This window comes from Brachionichthys hirsutus, chromosome 2, assembly GCF_040956055.1.
Source record: "Brachionichthys hirsutus isolate HB-005 chromosome 2, CSIRO-AGI_Bhir_v1, whole genome shotgun sequence".
Taxonomy (NCBI): domain Eukaryota; kingdom Metazoa; phylum Chordata; class Actinopteri; order Lophiiformes; family Brachionichthyidae; genus Brachionichthys; species Brachionichthys hirsutus.
In genome coordinates this window covers 1,204,248-1,223,523 of record NC_090898.1, presented here as the reverse complement: position 1 = coordinate 1,223,523, position 19,276 = coordinate 1,204,248, and the positions used below count along the sequence as shown (strand labels likewise).

Here is a 19,276-nt window from a genome sequence, read left to right as displayed (position 1 = left end):
CGTGGATTGGTGTCCTCTTGACATTCTAACAATGTTCATCAAAGTTCACTTCAGGTTGTCTTTTGGAACTCGACACACACACGGTGCCCTGAACCAACCCTCCAACACACACATGGTGCCCTGAACCAACCCTCCAACACACACATGGTGCCCTGAACTAACCCTCCAACACACACACGGTGCCCTGAACCAACCCTCCAACGCACACACGGTGCCCTGAACCAACCCTCCAACACACACATGGTGCCCTGAACCAACCCTCCAACGCACACATGGTGCCCTGAACCAACCCTCCAACACCGCTTATCCGGGTCACGGGGGCGGGCAGCAGCCTAAGTAGGGAAGGCCAGACTTCCCTCTCCCCAGCAACTTCTTCCAGCTCTTCCGGGGGGGATCCCGAGGCGTTCCAAGGCCAGCCGAGAGACATCGTCTCTCCATCGTGTCCTGAGTCTTCCTCATGGTCTCTTCCCGGTGGGATGTGTACAGAACACCTACCCAGGGAGGAGCCCAGGAGGCACCCTAAATAGGTTGCCTCCTGGGCTCCAACGTGGAGGAGCAGCGGCTCCCATCCGAGCTCCTCCCGGATGACTGAGCTTCTCACCCTATCTCTAAGGGAGAGCCCAGCCCCCCCACGGAGGAAGCTCATTTCAGCCCCATTTACCCATGACCTTGTTCTTTCGGTCAATACCCAAAGCTCGTGACCATAGGTGAGGGTAGGAACGGAGATCGACCGGCAGGTGAGGGTAGGAACGGAAATCAAAATCGGTGACAAAGGGCAGCCCTGACGGAGTCCAACCCGCACTGGAAATGTGTCCGACTTATTGCCAGCAATGCGGACCAAGCTCTGGCACCGGTCATATAGGGAGCGGACACCCCGTATGAGGGGGTCTGACACCCCATACTCCCGGAGCACCCGCCACAGGACTTCCCGAGGGACACGGTCGAATTCCTTCTCCAAATCCACAAAACACATGTGGACTGGTTGGGCAAACTCCCATGACCCTCAAGGACCCTGCCGAGGGTGTAGAGCTGGTCCACAGTTCCACGGCCAGGACGAAAACCACATTGCTCCTCCTGAATCCGAGGTTCGACTATCCGGAGGACCCTCCTCTCCAGTACCCCTGAATAGACCTTACCGGGGAGGCTGGGGAGTGTGATCCCTCTGTAGTTGGAACACACCCTCCGGTCCCCCTTCTTATAAAGAGGGACCACCACCCCAGTCTTTTAATCCAAAGGCACTGCCCCTGATGTCCATGCGATGTTGCAGAGTTGTGTCAACCATGACAGCCCTACAACATCCAGGGACTTAAGGGACTCTAAAACGCAGTAATGCCGGACCTGTCTGGTGAAATGGGCCCGACCCCCCTGCTGTGACAGGCCGGACCCCTCTGGTGAAACGGGCCGTGTACTCATCGTCAGTAAAGAGCAGCTTCCTGTAGCCCCGCCCGAAGTAATAATAATGGGTGTTACTATTTCAACGTGAAGCTGAAGACAAGAACTGTCTCTGGTCCGGACCCCCCAGCAGGGATAATAGCAACCCTGTCGCCTCCCACCGCCGTCAGCATCGCACCGTGAACAATCGCTGCCTGAATGGCGCCTCAGACGGACCTTCGGCAGACGGAACGCATCTTGCATGGTGGATCTCGGGCTTTGATCAGCAGAACCTCGTGGAGGTCCCATGCTCGGCTGGCCTGTGAGCCCATCTTGTTCTGGCTGTAATGCCTGTGAAAAGCAAGTTAGAGGTGCTTCCTGCAGAAGCGGAACGCGGCCCCGCCCAGCAGGAAAACCCCGCCGGAGGGCAGCAGCTTGGTGTTTGGGAGTCCTGGCCTTCATCCGAGCGTCTCTGCCCGAGAGCAGGACGGCCGTCTTTACCTCGCTGACGTTCAGCTGAGGGTTCTGAAGCCGGCGTGTTTTAGGGTCGTGTCCAGTGTCCAACGGTCTGGTGGTCCTGCTGGGGGCCCTCGGGGTCCGATCAGATGCTCTCTTTGGGCTGAAGTGTGATTCCTGAGCCATTTAGAGAGTCCAAACGTTCCGGAACAACCAGGCCTTGTTAGCCTGGTTGCCGTTGACAACGCCCTGTGTCTCTGTCCATTGTGCTGGTTCCTGAGGTTTGGCGTCGGTGCCAGAGCAGTCGGCGGCTCCACGAATGATTCCTTCCATTAGCATTTGAGCTAACATTGGCGTTTCACTTGTTTAGCGAGACCGCCATGCTTCCTGTCGAGGCAGGACACGGCAGCGTCTCACCCTGAGTACGGAACCGGTCAGGCTGTTGGGACGGCTGAAGCACGTTACCGACCCGCTTCGGTAAATCGGGATGTGCTGCACTAGGGTGTCCTTTAAATGGCTGCAGATCAGGGACCCGACATCTGAGCTGTCCTCTTCCTGCTTGCAGAGGACAGCCCTGGCTTTTCACGGCGGGGGCACCACGATGGATTAAGCCAATGGTGCGTGCTGAATGTGGGCTCTGCTTCCACGCCGCTCACACAGGCTCTTCTCTGTTTGCCTGATCGAACTGATTAGCAGGAAAACATCACATGATGGAGACGTCAGCAGAGGACATGTTGGACGGACGGGCTCCAGCTGTGGAGGATTTCAGCACCATCAGATGCAGCGTTCCCTGTTGGTATTAATATTCACACGCGTGTTACGTGTATGTACAGATATATTTCTCTTACTGTGTCGTGCAGGAACGTTTTCGGAGCTCCAGCTGTGCTAGCTTCTGTGCTAGCTCTGTCCTGTCTGTTCGCTGGGCTACTCTCTGGACAGACGGAGCACGGTCCATGGACCCATCCTCCAGCTGTGGAATGTTGGGCGTCTCCTTTGTGATGCCTCCAGTACTTCTACATCTACTCCACATTAATGATCCAGAATATTCAACGTTTTAGGACTCACAGACAGAAAGTCTTCCTGTGGCTGAAACGGTGCTGGTTCTGTTTGGACTCTACAAAAGCCACTGATCCTGAAGAGCCTCCGTCATTCTGGAAGGGCTCAGACTAATAATGAGACCGGTTGGATCCAGATTCTCAGGAGACAGGAAGAGGACTGATGCTGGACCGCCCAGGTTCTCCTTGGAGCTCCTCTCATCTCAGGGAACTTTAGTTACTGATTTTATTTATCTCAATTCCAAGTCTCACTTTTAATGAACTAGAAGATAAATGACTAAACCATTAAATGTGTTTTGGTAAACCTTCGACAAATTATAAGGAAGTATTTGTATAAACAATCCTTAAACTTGAGCGTAAATAAATTTTTCATCTTCTGAGGTTAGGTTAGGTCAGTGTAGGATTAGGCTAGGCTAGGCTAGGTTAGATTAGGTTAGGGTAGGATTACTTTAGGTGAGGGCAGTGCTTCTCAATTATATTCTGTTACGCCCTCCCCAGAAAAAACAAACAAACCCAGGGGGTCGCGCCCCACTATTTGAGACCCGCTGGGTTAGTGTATGGGTCAGGTCAGGTTAGATTAGGTTAGTGTAGGGTTAGTCTAGGGTTAGATATAGGGTTAGATTAGGTTAGGTTAGGTTAGGTCAGGTCAGTGTTTCCCAACCTTTTTTGAGCCGCGGCACACTTCCTTGGCAACAGATAACCAGAAACTGTCCAAAGGAAGATCAGCAAAGTTTAGCTTTAAACCACCATCTTGTTTCAGTTCAATGTAGTGATGGGAATTCCAGCTCTTTTAAGAGAGCCGGTTCTTTTGGCTCCCAAGTGGCTCCTCAGATTTTTTGTTGACAAAATTAATTTAATACCAAATCATGTGCATTGTGTAAAATTAGCTACTAATGTAAAAACATGCAATATATCAAATGTTTATTAAATGTCTTTATTTAAATCCTCTTTGCACTGCTAGCTACAATAAACACATTATATAATATAAAATACAAAACCAAACCAAACACATCTCACAGAGAACAAGGTCAAATCTCTGCATGTAAATCTCTAAAACACATCAAGAAAACATAAATTAAAAAGTGCAAAAGATAAAGCAGCATCAGGTAACAGTTCTACTGTTTTACTGACGATTGGCATCAAAGGAAACCGAGTGGCTCAGCTTGGAGGGGCTGATCCTTCTGTTATCATCTGTCCTGTTTTGGAGACTCTCTCTGAGGGGACAGTCTCCGTGCCATTGCGTGTGTGAGACGTGGGTAGACTGAACACCTGGACTCCCACCAGCTCAGTGGGGCCGCACTTCTTTGGATAAGCGGCTCCTCAAGATACGATCTTACTTTATTTTATTTTGCCTTTGTGTCAGCCGCGTTAAAATGTCTCCAGATTTTTCTACGTTTTCTATCGCTGGTTTTTTCTCTCACCCTTTCTAGCGCGTCGTTTGTCTCTGGTCTAAAGTTCTCTCTCTCCCTGCCTCCCTTTCGCTTCGTCCGCTCGCTGTGCTGCATGTGCGTAAACACCCCCCCCTCCCCCTGCTCGTTGTGGACACGCACACGCCCACACACACATCTCGACCAATCACGTTAGACTTTAACAGACTTTTTTTTTTGGCTCACAATGACGGAAACCAGCTCCTGTCGTTCACTTCAAAGTCTGAAGAGCGATCTACGGGCGACACAAACACTTTATTACAGCACGGACACCCGACAATGTTCATTAGGTGATATTAGAAAAAATTAAAATTAAAAATTAAAAATAAATTTTTTTGGGTGATATTGGAACATTTCTCGCGGCACACCGGTTGGGAAACACTGGGTTAGGTTATTGTTAGATTAGGTTTATGTCAGGTTAGTGCAGACATGGGTCAGGTCAGGTCAGGTTAGGCCAGGGGTGGGCAAACGTTTTGACTCGCGGGCCACAATAGGTTCTAAAATTTGACAGAGGGGCCGGACCAAGAACAGATGGATGGAGTATTTGTGTGAGCTAATATAAATGACACATGAAAGCTATTGCATTAAAGGATTTGCCCTTTTACAGGTAGCATTACAGAGAAAAGGTCAAATGAATGAGGTTCAATTATAATACAATTTAATTTAATGCTATAATTTGGACAAGTTTGGCGGGCCGGATTAAAAAGACCAACGGGCCGCATATGGCCCCCGGGCCTGGGTTTGCCCATGTCTGGGTTAGGCAGTACTTCTCAATTATTTTCTGTTAGGCCCCCCCTAGGAAAAGAAAACATTTTGCGCCCCCCCCCCCCTCTCTGCTTAACATTGTATCTTTATTAAAAGAAAGAAGATAGATCAGAGGTGGGCAAACTTTTTGACTCGCGGGCCACAATGGGTTCTAAAATTTGACAGAGGGGCGGGGCCAGGAGCAGATTAATGGAGTGTTTGTGTGAGCTAATATAAATGACATGTAAAAGTCATGACATGAAAGGATTTGGCATTTTACAGGTAGTATTAGAGGGAAAAGGTCAAATGAATGAGGTTCAATTATCATGACATTTTATTTAATGATATAATTTGGACAAGTTCGGTGGGCCGGATTAAATAGCCCAACGGGCCGCATATGGCCCCCCGGGCCTTGGTTTGCCCATGCCTGAGCTAGATTCGTGTTATAAATATATGTCAGTAATCTCTCTCTCTTCCTGTAGTCTTGTTCTCTCTCTCCCTCTGTTTGTCCCTCTCTCTCTTTCAGGTCCTTCTGTCCGTGGTGCTGCAGAACCTGGACCTGTGTCCCTCAGCACTGATGTCCATATCGCTAGCATTAGCATTTATAGCTTCATATAGCTAGCATAAGCATTTATAGCTTTATATAGTAGCTCTCTAGTCAGTATCTTGTTCAGCAGCCTCTGTTATGTTGTGTTTTGTCTGTTCCTGCTCTCTCTTTCTCTCTCTCTCTCTCTCTCTCTCTCTCTCTCAGCCCAGCCGGTCCAGACAGTTCGGTTCTGTCCAAGGTTTCTGTGTTAATTCGTGTAGCGTTTACCTGCTTTTTATTTTACAGGTGTTCTCTGAAATGTAGCTGAAGGATGAGCTGCTGAGACGCTGCCTTTAACCTGTGTGTGCGTGCGTGTGCGTGTGCGTGTGCGCGTTCCTGCCCTCCCATTGGCTGACTAAACTTGTTGGCGCTTTCCCCTCTCGAATAGGAGGAAAGCTCAGGAACCTATCGGCGCGCCCTCCTCGAGCCCGCCTGGTCCGGACTCGTCCACGAGACGTGGGTCGTGGAGCCGGTCCTCCACGCGGGTTGAAGAACCTCATCGAGAGGAAGAGCAGCTCCACAGTGTCGTTCCATCTCATCGGACCCGCCACGGCCTCCACGTCAAGTGGACCGATACAAACTTTTAGTAAAAGACTTTTTGTCTTTTTCTATTTCGTTTTTATGGTACTATGTCGTCCTTGCCAGGAACGGTGCCGCGGATGATGCGCCCAGCTCCCGGACAGAATTACCCACGCACCGGATTCCCTCTGGAAGGTAGGCTCCGGTGGAGGTGCCGCCGGTGTCCTGCGTGGCGTGCGTGGCGTGCGTGGCGTGCGTGGCGTGCGTGGCGTGCGTGGCCTCACAGCCGCTGCGACAGGAACAGAATGAAAACGAACTTTGAGGAAAGGCCTGGACTTTCTCTTGGTTTTCTCCTCGACGGTTGATTGCTAGAAAAATTAAGCTTCCTGGGCTCAATATTCAATTTAGCTTTAACATATATTAACGTGTAAAGGCCTGCAAACGAACAAGAAACAAACAAAGGGACGTTTATTTAGCTCTCAAATTGCTGGAAATAAAATCGGCCCGAATAAAAGGCGTTATGGGCTGGATCTTTACGTGGACGCGCTGTAGAGGGAAGACGTGCAGAATGAAGGGCCCATTTCTTCCTCCCTCTTCAGGTTCGGTTTCGATCCCGTTAAGTATTTACAAAATAACAAAAAAATCGTTTTCGTACAATGTTTTTTTTAGAAAAACGAATATTAGTCTCGGCCGACAATAAAATGTTCACCCGGACAGCGAGTCTTTCACCCTGCTGAGTGGGGCCTGTCTCGTCCACAGTGTCCACTCCACTAGGACAAGGCCGGGTCAACCAGCTCGGGGGGGTCTTCATTAACGGCCGGCCTCTACCCAACCACATCCGGCACAAGATCGTGGAGATGGCGCACCACGGGATCCGACCCTGCGTCATCTCCCGGCAGCTGCGGGTCTCTCACGGCTGCGTGTCCAAGATCCTCTGCCGCTACCAGGAGACCGGCTCCATCAGGCCCGGGGCGATAGGAGGCAGCAAGCCCAGGGTGAGCAGATGAAGATGATAAAGAAGAGAATAACAACAACAATGTTGGCGGCCTCGACTCATTTGTCCTTGTCTCCCGTCCGTCCTGCGCGCACACCTGCAGCAGGTGGCCACGCCGGACGTGGAGAAGCGGATAGAGGAGTACAAGCGGGACAACCCCGGCATGTTCAGCTGGGAGATCCGGGACAAGCTGCTGAAGGACGGCGTGTGTGACAGAAGCACAGTCCCTTCAGGTGAGGCCTCCTCTGGTAAGGCGCGTTTAATTCACACTTCATTCACCGCTAGGATGCATTATTATTATTATTATTATTAACATTATTATTAACATTATTATTAACATTATTATTATTATTATTATTTTATTTATTTATAATAATAATAATAATCATTATTATTATTATTATTAACATTATTATTATTAACACTTATTATTATTAACACTTATTATAATATTATTATTATTATTAACATTATTATTATTATTTTATTGTTATTATTTTATTTATTTATAATAATCATAATTATTATTATTATTAACATTATTATTATTATTGTTATCATTATTATTGCACCATATTATTTTTTTATCATTGCTATACGTATTATTACAACAGTATATATATAGTATTCGTTTGTTATTATTATTATTACTATTATTATTACAAAATACTATTATTAATATTACTATGAGTATTATTTCAACATACTATTACTATTGTTGTTGTTGTTGTTGCTATTTGAAGTTTTCCTCTGTTCCCAGTGAGTTCCATCAGCCGCGTACTTCGAGCTCGTTTTGGAAAAAAGGACGATGAGGATGAGGATGAGCGCGATAAAAAGGATGAAGATGGAGAGAAGAGGACCAAACACAGCATCGACGGCATCCTGGGTGACAAAGGTAGGCAGCGGAACCGGGCCCCCCCCCCCCCCCCCCCCAGGAGCCGCTTAATTATTTATGAAGGGGAGCAGCGGAGCGCAGGAGCGGAGCGCGCTCCTGCGCTCCGCTCCTCCGCTGACAGACGGATGACCGACGGCCCAGTCGGTATCAATTTCAGGTGCAAGGGACACCGGTCTGAAGAAACGGACTGAAGGCCGGTGAGGTGACCCCCCCCCCCCCCCAGCGGCCCGTTTGGTCCCGGTGGGGGCGTCACGTTCAGACCCGGAACCAACAGGAGGTAGTAAAAAAGCAATCAGGATAACAAGATCATATGAAATGGATAAAAATAGAAAAACAAGACGTGAATAAATAATCTCATCATTTTAATTTAAATAATAATTTTCACGGGGATTTTACAAATACAAATGTAGCTAATAGTTGATCATGTAAAACATATTTCTTGGATTCCATTCATGAAACGGAGACGCGGATATTTTTATTTGTTTGTTTGTTTGTCATCAGAAGTAAACATTCAATGTGAGGATGAGTCGCTCTCAGACATGCTCGAATCCGTTTTTGACATTTTGACGTCATTTGAGGGAGAAGAATGGAGGGGGTCAGAGTGGATCTACAAACGTCCACACCCACCACACTTCAGCGTGGGTGTTCCTGGGAACCAGCGCTGCTGCTGAGCCTTGGTTCTGGTGGGTTCTGGGAACCAGTGCCGCTGCTGGGCCTTGGTTCTGGTGGGTTCTATAGTGTCGGTTTTTGGTCGTCAGAGCTCGTTGTTGTTCATTAGGCCCATCGTTGACTGGTTTGACTGGTTTGACTGGTGTTCGGGGCTGGGCCTGACGTCTGTTGAATCGGGGGTGTAATAGCCCCCAGGCGGGCAGGGTACCCCCTGTTCCAGGCCTGCGTTCTGTTGAAGGGCTTTAAAGCAGATTAAATTCTCCTTTTATTTCTCTTTCATCCCTTAGGGGCTCCCTTCGCGGCTCCCTTCGCGGCTCCCTTTGGGGCTTCCTTCGGGGCTCCCTTCGGGGTTCCCTTAGCGGCTTCCTTCGGGGCTCCCTTAGGGGCTCCCTTAGGGGCTCCCTTAGGGGCTCCCTTAGGGGCTCCCTTCGGGGCTCCCTTTGGGGCTCCCCTCGGGGCTCCCTTCGGGGTTCCCTTAGCGGCTTCCTTCGGGGCTCCCTTAGGGGCTCCCTTCGCAGTTTCCTTTGGGGCTTCCTTCGGGGCTCCCTTCGGGGCTCCCTTAGGGGCTCCCTTAGGGGCTCCCTTCGCGGTTCCCTTCGGAGCTCCCTTCGGGGCTCCCTTCGGGGCTCCCTTCGGGGCTCCCTTCGGGGCTCCCTTCGGGGCTCCCTTTGGGGCTCCCCTCGGGGCTCCCTTCGGGGTTCCCTTAGGGGCTCCCTTCGCGGTTCCCTTCGGGGCTCCCTTTGGGGCTCCCCTCGGGGCTCCCTTCGGGGTTCCCTTAGCGGCTTCCTTCGGGGCTCCCTTAGGGGCTCCCTTAGGGGCTCCCTTTGCAGTTTCCTTTGGGGCTTCCTTCGGGGCTCCCTTCGGGGCTCCCTTCGCGGCTCCCTTCGGGGCTCCCTTCGCGGCTCCCTTCGCGGCTCCCTTCGTGCGTGGAGCCCGAGGCGTGGATTCATGAGATGTGAAGGTTTCCTCTCCTGCTGTTTAAATTATTCCTTACAATATTTGCAAACACAGAACCGACCAGAAGAAAGATTCAAGTCTCTTCTTTCATCAGAAACAAACGTGTGTTCCGGCCTATTTGCGTTCTGGAGTTCTGGACCGTTGAAGAGACGCAGATTTCAGGGTTGGCAGTGAATATTTGGGTTTCAAGAAATGTCTTTAGTCGTCAATGGCACTCAAAGAGTTAAGGACATTCTATTTCCAATTGATTGACACCAAATAATAAAAGTCTCAGCTGATTGGACATTATGGAAGGTTGTGATTAGTAACATTCACTAAATGCCGCCTTGGTTTTCAGCTTTGTTGCCCAGAACAAAGCGAAATATTAGAAGCTCTAATTGTCCCTGCAGCTCCTTCCTGTCAGGCCTGACCTACTTGTTGATGCTCTTTTATTTCTAGCAGCACTTTGGGCTCTTTGAGAAAACAAATATATATAAAGGGAGCTGCTGAGCTCGGACTCCCTAAATCCTTCTTTCATCTCGCCGACAAATGTCTGGCGACCCGCGGGGAAGCTGATCAGCCAACAAAAGCGGAGCCGCTCAACCGGAGGACCCACAAAGAACAACAAACACACACAACGTGGACACCGGCTGGTCCGCGTTGCCGCTTCCGTCCGCCGTGTTGCCGCTTATTATCATTTAAATTAAAATATTTTTATTAAAAACTCTCACGGTGTTTAGATTTCGTTTCACGGACGACCCTGAAACGATTCAACATTTCTTTTTTTAGCCTTCATCTTTATTTAATTATAAAAAATGTTTTTTTTTAAATGAGCTCAATAATTGCATGTACAACTTATTGATTGAACGTTAAGCCTTAAATCGGAGGTCGTACAATGAGGAAAGCGTGGCTGTCACACAGAAGATGTCCATTAAAAAAGACAAGGAGCGTTTGAGGGACAAAACAGGCACCGTCCCGTCTTGTCCTGATGGTTTGTCTCCTGATGCTGCAGGACTTTCGTTGGACGGTCCAGTGAAACGCAGCTGAGATCCTGCAGACAAAGCGTTCCCAGCTCGCTCACGGATCAGTCCAAAAATAGAAGCGTCTTTATTCTGTAATCTGCAACCAAATGTATTTTAAAGAAAGAGACAAAAGTCTCAGTCTCCTGAATGAAATGCTGCAGCAGCCGACTCTAGGATTCACAGGTTGATTTGCATCCTCTTCCTGCCATCGCTTGGCAACAGGGCAACAAAAAATAAAAATACATGAAAGAGAAGATGAAACTGTGAGTGAAAAGAAAAGCTTTATGATCTGGACAAAGATGTGGAGCAATATCAATGGCGTAGGCTGTGTGGTAGAAAGACGGACATTTAGGAAGGCTAAATATACAAGAATGAATGTAAATGGAATAAATAGAGAAACAACCGGAAGCATGGACATTTATTACGAGCTCTAAATCAATCCTGGCATTGGATGCTTTTATGCTTATTTCAAAACAATCAAATATAATTCCTTTCCAACATGACTGTAAGGAAATTGTGAGATTATATGTGAGGTGTGTCCAAGTGAGTCTTCATATTAGCAGCGATGCGAAGCATGTCTCATTTCCAGACGGAGGTCTGCGTGGAATCGTTCCACGGAGGGAATGACATCCGGCGTAACGGGCTGGGAATGAGCCGGGACACGGCCAGAGCGTTGGTGCATGATCAGGGGATTAACCGCCGCGAGAGAGACGGGTCGGGACCGGTCAGCACCGGTCTCGTCTCGTGTCCCTAGTTGATCAACAGCAAGACAGGAAAAGACACGGCGAGGGAATTCTAGTCAGAAAATGCGGCACATAGTGTAGCAACAATGACAAGACAGCATTGTCCTCAAACAGTGACAGGAGCTGCAGACTGTCATGTCTCATTGCAGACTGTCATGTCTTGTTGCAGACTGTCATGTCTTGCTGCAGACTGTCATGTCTTGTTGCAGACTGTCATGTCTTGTTGCAGACTGTCATGTCTTGCTGCAGACTGTCATGTCTTGTTGCAGACGGTCATGTCTTGTTGCAGACTGTCATGTCTCGTTGCAGACTGTCATGTCTTGTTGCAGACTGTCATGTCTTGTTGCAGACTGTCATGTCTTGTTGCAGACTGTCGTTCTTATTGCAGACTGTCACGTCTATTTGCAGACTTCCATGTCTTGTTGCAGACTGTCGTGTCTTGTTGCAGACTGTCATGTCTTGTTGCAGACGGTCATGTCTTGTTGCAGACTATCATGTCTCGTTGCAGACTGTCATGTCTCGTTGCAGACTGTCATGTTTTGTTGCAGACTGTCATGTCTTGTTGCAGACTGTCATGTCTTGTTGCAGACTGTCGTTCTTATTGCAGACTGTCACGTCTATTTGCAGACTTCCATTTCTAGTTGCAGACTGTCGTGTCTTGTTGCAGACTGTCGTTCTTATTGCAGACTGTCACGTCTATTTGCAGACTTCCATGTCTTGTTGCAGACTGTCACGTCTATTTGCAGACTTCCATGTCTTGTTGCAGACTGTCATGTCTCGTTGCAGACTGTTATGTCTCGTTGCAGACTGTCATGTCTTGTTGCAGACGGTCATGTCTCGTTGCAGACTATCATGTCTCGTTGCAGACGGTCATGTCTCGTTGCAGACTATCATGTCTCGTTGCAGACTGTCATGTCTTGTTGCAGACTGTCATGTCTCGTTGCAGACTGTCATGTCTCGTTGCAGACTGTCATGTCTTGTTGCAGACTGTCATGTCTTATTGCAGACTGTCATGTCTTATTGCAGACTGTCATGTCTTGTTGCAGACTGTCATGTCTTGTTGCAGACTGTCATGTCTTGTTGCAGACTGTCACGTCTATTTGCAGACTTCCATGTCTCGTTGCAGACTTCCATGTCTAGTTGCAGACTGTCATGTCTTGTTGCAGACTGTCATGTCTTATTGCAGACTGTCATGTCTTGTTGCAGACTGTCATGTCTTGTTGCAGACTGTCATGTCTTATTGCAGACTGTCACGTCTATTTGCAGACTTCCATGTCTCGTTGCAGACTTCCACGTCTAGTTGCACACTGTCATGTCTTGTTGCAGACTTCCATGTGTCGTTGCAGACTGTCATGTCTCATTGCAGACTGTCATGTCTTGTTGCAGACTTCCATGTCTTGTTGCAGACTGTCATGTCTCGTTGCAGACTGTCATGTCTTATTGCAGACTGTCACGTCTATTTGCAGACTTCCATTTCTAGTTGGAGACTGTCGTGTCTTGTTGCAGACTGTCGTGTCTTATTGCAGACTGTCACGTCTATTTGCAGACTTCCATGTCTTGTTGCAGACTGTCATGTCTCGTTGCAGACTGTCATGTCTTGTTGCAGACTGTCATGTCTTGCTGCAGACTATCATGTATTGTTGCAGACTGTCATGTCTCGTTGCAGACTGTCATGTCTTGCTGCAGACTATCATGTCTTGTTGCAGACTGTCATGTCTTGTGGCAGACTGTCATGTCTCGTTGCAGACTGTCATGTCTTGTTGCAGACTGTCACGTCTATTTGCAGACTTCCATTTCTAGTTGCAGACTGTCACGTCTATTTGCAGACATCCATTTCTAGTTGCAGACTGTCGTGTCTTGTTGCAGACTGTCGTGTCTTGTTGCAGACTGTCGTGTCTTATTGCAGACTGTCACGTCTATTTGCAGACTTCCATTTCTAGTTGCAGACTGTCGTGTCTTGTTGCAGACTGTCGTGTCTTATTGCAGACTGTCACGTCTATTTGCAGACTTCCATGTCTTGTTGCAAACTGTCATGTCTCGTTGCAGACTGTCATGTCTCGTTGCAGACTGTCATGTCTTGTTGCAGACTGTCATGTCTTGCTGCAGACTATCATGTCTTGTTGCAGACTGTCATGTCTTGCTGCAGACTATCATGTCTTGTTGCAGACTGTCATGTCTTGTTGCAGACGGTCATGTCTTGTTGCAGACTATCATGTCTCGTTGCAGACTGTCATGTCTTGTTGCAGACTGTCATGTCTTGTTGCAGACTGTCATGTCTCGTTGCAGACTGTCATGTCTTGTTGCAGACTGTCATGTCTTGTTGCAGACTGTCATGTCTCATTGCAGACTGTCATGTCTCGTTGCAGACTGTCATGTCTTGTTGCAGACTGTCATGTCTTGCTGCAGACTGTCATGTCTTATTGCAGACTGTCATGTCTTGTTGCAGACTGTCATGTCTTGTTGCAGACTGTCATGTCTTGTTGCAGACTGTCACGTCTATTTGCAGACTTCCATGTCTCGTTGCAGACTTCCATGTCTAGTTGCAGACTGTCATGTCTTGTTGCAGACTGTCATGTCTTATTGCAGACTGTCATGTCTTATTGCAGACTGTCATGTCTTGTTGCAGACTGTCATGTCTTGTTGCAGACTGTCATGTCTATTTGCAGACTTCCATGTCTCGTTGCAGACTTCCACGTCTAGTTGCAGACTGTCACGTCTATTTGCAGACTTCCATGTCTCGTTGCAGACTTCCACGTCTAGTTGCAGACTGTCACGTCTATTTGCAGACTGTCATGTCTTGTTGCAGACTTCCATGTGTCGTTGCAGACTGTCATGTCTTGTTGCAGACTGTCGTGTCTTGTTGCAGACTGTCGTGTCTTGTTGCAGACTACCATGTCTTGTGGCAGACTGTCATGTCTCGTTGCAGACTGTCATGTCTTGCGGCAGACTGTCATGTCTCATTGCAGACTGTCATGTCTTGTTGCAGACTGTCATGTCTCATTGCAGACTGTCATGTCTTGTTGCAGACTTCCATGTCTTGTTGCAGACTGTCATGTCTCGTTGCAGACTGTCATGTCTTATTGCAGACTGTCACGTCTATTTGCAGACTTCCATTTCTAGTTGCAGACTTCCATTTCTAGTTGCAGACTTCCATTTCTAGTTGCAGACTGTCGTGTCTTGTTGCAGACTGTCGTGTCTTATTGCAGACTGTCACGTCTATTTGCAGACTTCCATGTCTTGTTGCAGACTGTCATGTCTCGTTGCAGACTGTCATGTCTCGTTGCAGACTGTCATGTCTTGTTGCAGACTGTCATGTCTATTTGCAGACTTCCATGTCTCGTTGCAGACTTCCATGTCTAGTTGCAGACTGTCATGTCTTGTTGCAGACTGTCATGTCTTATTGCAGACTGTCATGTCTTATTGCAGACTGTCATGTCTTGTTGCAGACTGTCATGTCTTGTTGCAGACTGTCATGTCTATTTGCAGACTTCCATGTCTCGTTGCAGACTTCCACGTCTAGTTGCAGACTGTCACGTCTATTTGCAGACTTCCATGTCTCGTTGCAGACTTCCACGTCTAGTTGCAGACTGTCATGTCTTGTTGCAGACTTCCATGTGTCGTTGCAGACTGTCATGTCTTGTTGCAGACTGTCGTGTCTTGTTGCAGACTGTCGTGTCTTGTTGCAGACTATCATGTCTTGTGGCAGACTGTCATGTCTCGTTGCAGACTGTCATGTCTAGTTGCAGACTGTCATGTCTTGCGGCAGACTGTCATGTCTCATTGCAGACTGTCATGTCTTATTGCAGACTGTCACGTCTATTTGCAGACTTCCATTTCTAGTTGCAGACTGTCGTGTCTTGTTGCAGACTGTCGTGTCTTATTGCAGACTGTCACGTCTATTTGCAGACTTCCATGTCTTGTTGCAGACTGTCATGTCTCGTTGCAGACTGTCATGTCTCGTTGCAGACTGTCATGTCTTGTTGCAGACTGTCATGTCTTGCTGCAGACTATCATGTCTTGTTGCAGACTGTCATGTCTTGCTGCAGACTATCATGTCTTGCTGCAGACTATCATGTCTTGTTGCAGACTGTCATGTCTTGTTGCAGACGGTCATGTCTTGTTGCAGACTATCATGTCTCGTTGCAGACTGTCATGTCTTGTTGCAGACTGTCATGTCTCGTTGCAGACTGTCATGTCTCGTTGCAGACTGTCATGTCTTATTGCAGACTGTCACGTCTATTTGCAGACTTCCATGTCGCGTTGCAGACTTCCACGTCTAGTTGCAGACTTCCACGTCTAGTTGCAGACTGTCATGTCTTGTTGCAGACTTCCATGTGTCGTTGCAGACTGTCATGTCTTGTTGCAGACTGTCGTGTCTTGTTGCAGACTGTCGTGTCTTGTTGCAGACTATCATGTCTTGTGGCAGACTGTCATGTCTCGTTGCAGACTGTCATGTCTAGTTGCAGACTGTCATGTCTTGCGGCAGACTGTCATGTCTCGTTGCAGACTGTCATGTCTTGTTGCAGACTGTCATGTCTATTTGCAGACTTCCATGTCTCGTTGCAGACTTCCATGTCTATTTGCAGACTTCCATGTCTTGTTGCAGACTGTCATGTCTCGTTGCAGACTGTCATGTCTCGTTGCAGACTGTCATGTCTTGTTGCAGACTGTCATGTCTATTTGCAGACTTCCATGTCTCGTTGCAGACTTCCATGTCTAGTTGCAGACTGTCATGTCTTGTTGCAGACTGTCATGTCTTATTGCAGACTGTCATGTCTTATTGCAGACTGTCATGTCTTGTTGCAGACTGTCATGTCTTGTTGCAGACTGTCATGTCTATTTGCAGACTTCCATGTCTCGTTGCAGACTTCCACGTCTAGTTGCAGACTGTCACGTCTATTTGCAGACTTCCATGTCTCGTTGCAGACTTCCACGTCTAGTTGCAGACTGTCATGTCTTGTTGCAGACTTCCATGTGTCGTTGCAGACTGTCATGTCTTGTTGCAGACTGTCGTGTCTTGTTGCAGACTGTCGTGTCTTGTTGCAGACTATCATGTCTTGTGGCAGACTGTCATGTCTCGTTGCAGACTGTCATGTCTAGTTGCAGACTGTCATGTCTTGCGGCAGACTGTCATGTCTCATTGCAGACTGTCATGTCTTATTGCAGACTGTCACGTCTATTTGCAGACTTCCATTTCTAGTTGCAGACTGTCGTGTCTTGTTGCAGACTGTCGTGTCTTATTGCAGACTGTCACGTCTATTTGCAGACTTCCATGTCTTGTTGCAGACTGTCATGTCTCGTTGCAGACTGTCATGTCTCGTTGCAGACTGTCATGTCTTGTTGCAGACTGTCATGTCTTGCTGCAGACTATCATGTCTTGTTGCAGACTGTCATGTCTTGCTGCAGACTATCATGTCTTGCTGCAGACTATCATGTCTTGTTGCAGACTGTCATGTCTTGTTGCAGACGGTCATGTCTTGTTGCAGACTATCATGTCTCGTTGCAGACTGTCATGTCTTGTTGCAGACTGTCATGTCTCGTTGCAGACTGTCATGTCTCGTTGCAGACTGTCATGTCTTATTGCAGACTGTCACGTCTATTTGCAGACTTCCATGTCGCGTTGCAGACTTCCACGTCTAGTTGCAGACTTCCACGTCTAGTTGCAGACTGTCATGTCTTGTTGCAGACTTCCATGTGTCGTTGCAGACTGTCATGTCTTGTTGCAGACTGTCGTGTCTTGTTGCAGACTGTCGTGTCTTGTTGCAGACTATCATGTCTTGTGGCAGACTGTCATGTCTCGTTGCAGACTGTCATGTCTAGTTGCAGACTGTCATGTCTTGCGGCAGACTGTCATGTCTCATTGCAGACTGTCATGTCTTGTTGCAGACTGTCATGTCTCATTGCAGACTGTCATGTCTTGTTGCAGACTTCCATGTCTTGTTGCAGACTGTCATGTCCGTTGCAGACTGTCATGTCTTATTGCAGACTGTCACGTCTATTTGCAGACTTCCATTTCTAGTTGCAGACTGTCGTGTCTTGTTGCAGACTGTCGTGTCTTATTGCAGACTGTCATGTCTTGCTGCAGACTATCATGTCTTGCTGCAGACTATCATGTCTTGTTGCAGACTGTCATGTCTTATTGCAGACTGCCATGTCTTGTTGCAGACTGTCATGTCTTGTTGCAGACTGTCACGTCTTATTGCAGACTTCCATTTCTAGTTGCAGACTGTCGTGTCTTGTTGCAGACTGTCGTGTCTTATTGCAGACTGTCATGTCTTGCTGCAGACTATCATGTCTTGTTGCAGACTGTCATGTCTTATTGCAGACTGCCATGTCTTGTTGCAGACTGTCATGTCTTGTTGCAGACTGTCACGTCTTATTGCAGACTGTCACGTCTATTTGCAGACTTCCATGTCTTGTTGCAGACTGTCACGTCTATTTGCAGACTTCCATGTCTTGTTGCAGACTTCCATGTCTAGTTGCAGACTGTCGTGTCTTGTTGCAGACTGTCATGTCTTATTGCAGACTGTCACGTCTATTTGCAGACTTCCATGTCTTGTTGCAGACTTCCATGTCTAGTTGCAGACTGTCATGTCTTGTTGCAGACTGTCATGTCTTGCTGCAGACTATCATGTCTCGTTGCAGACTGTCATGTCTTGTTGCAGACTGTCATGTCTTGTTGCAGACTGTCATGTCTCGTTGCAGACTGTCATGTCTCATTGCAGACTGTCATGTCTCGTTGCAGACTGTCATGTCTTGCTGCAGACTATCATGTCTTGTTGCAGACTATCATGTCTTGTTGCAGACGGTCATGTCTTGTTGCAGACTATCATGTCTCGTTGCAGACTGTCATGTCTTGTTGCAGACTGTCATGTCTCGTTGCAGACTGTCATGTCTCGTTGCAGACTGTCATGTCTTGCTGCAGACTGTCATGTCTTGTTGCAGACTGTCATGTCTTGTTGCAGACTGTCATGTCTCATTGCAGACTGTCATGTCTCGTTGCAGACTGTCATGTCTTGTTGCAGACTGTCATGTCTTGCTGCAGACTGTCATGTCTTATTGCAGACTGTCATGTCTTGTTGCAGACTATCATGTCTTGTTGCAGACTGTCATGTCTTGTTGCAGACTGTCATGTCTTATTGCAGACTGTCACGTCTATTTGCAGACTTCCGTGTGTCGTTGCAGACTGTCATGTCTTGTTGCAGACTGTCATGTCTTATTGCAGACTGTCATGTCTTGTTGCAGACTGTCATGTCTTGTTGCAGACTGTCATGTCTTATTGCAGACTGTCACGTCTATTTGCAGACTTCCATGTCTCGTTGCAGACTTCCACGTCTAGTTGCAGACTGTCATGTCTCGTTGCAGACTGTCATGTCTTGTTGCAGACTGTCATGTCTTGCTGCAGACTGTCGTGTCTTGTTGCAGACTATCGTGTCTTGTTGCAGACTATCATGTCTTGTTGCAGACTGTCATGTCTTGTTGCAGACTGTCATGTCTTATTGCAGACTGTCACGTCTATTTGCAGACTTCCATGTCTCGTTGCAGACTTCCATGTCTAGTTGCAGACTGTCGTGCCTTGTTGCAGACTGTCATGTCTTGTTGCAGACTGTCATGTCTTATTGCAGACTGTCATATCTTGTTGCAGACTGTCATGTCTTGTTGCAGACTGTCATGTCTCATTGCAGACTGTCATGTCTCGTTGCAGACTTCCATGTCTCATTGCAGACTGTCATGTCTTGTTGCAGACTTCCATGTCTTGTTGCAGACTGTCATGTCTCGTTGCAGACTGTCATGTCTTGTTGCAGACTGTCGTGTCTTATTGCAGACTGTCACGTCTATTTTCAGACTTCCATGTCTCG

At 47.8% G+C, this 19,276-nt stretch overlaps 1 protein-coding gene across 1 annotated transcript in view; it reads left to right on the top strand.

Moving 5' to 3' along the window:
- Nucleotides 1-6,268: 6,268 nt before the first annotated feature.
- LOC137905063 (paired box protein Pax-7-like) overlaps nucleotides 6,269-19,276 on the top strand; it is a gene marked incomplete at its 3' end in the record, with an annotated part of 31,128 nt that continues 18,120 nt past the window's right edge. Inside the window, exons 1-4 of the mRNA XM_068749291.1 lie at nucleotides 6,269-6,353; nucleotides 6,918-7,153; nucleotides 7,256-7,385; nucleotides 7,913-8,047. Of these exons, the coding sequence (XP_068605392.1) occupies nucleotides 6,269-6,353; nucleotides 6,918-7,153; nucleotides 7,256-7,385; nucleotides 7,913-8,047 (586 nt within the window). The remainder of the gene's footprint in view (nucleotides 6,354-6,917; nucleotides 7,154-7,255; nucleotides 7,386-7,912; nucleotides 8,048-19,276) is intronic.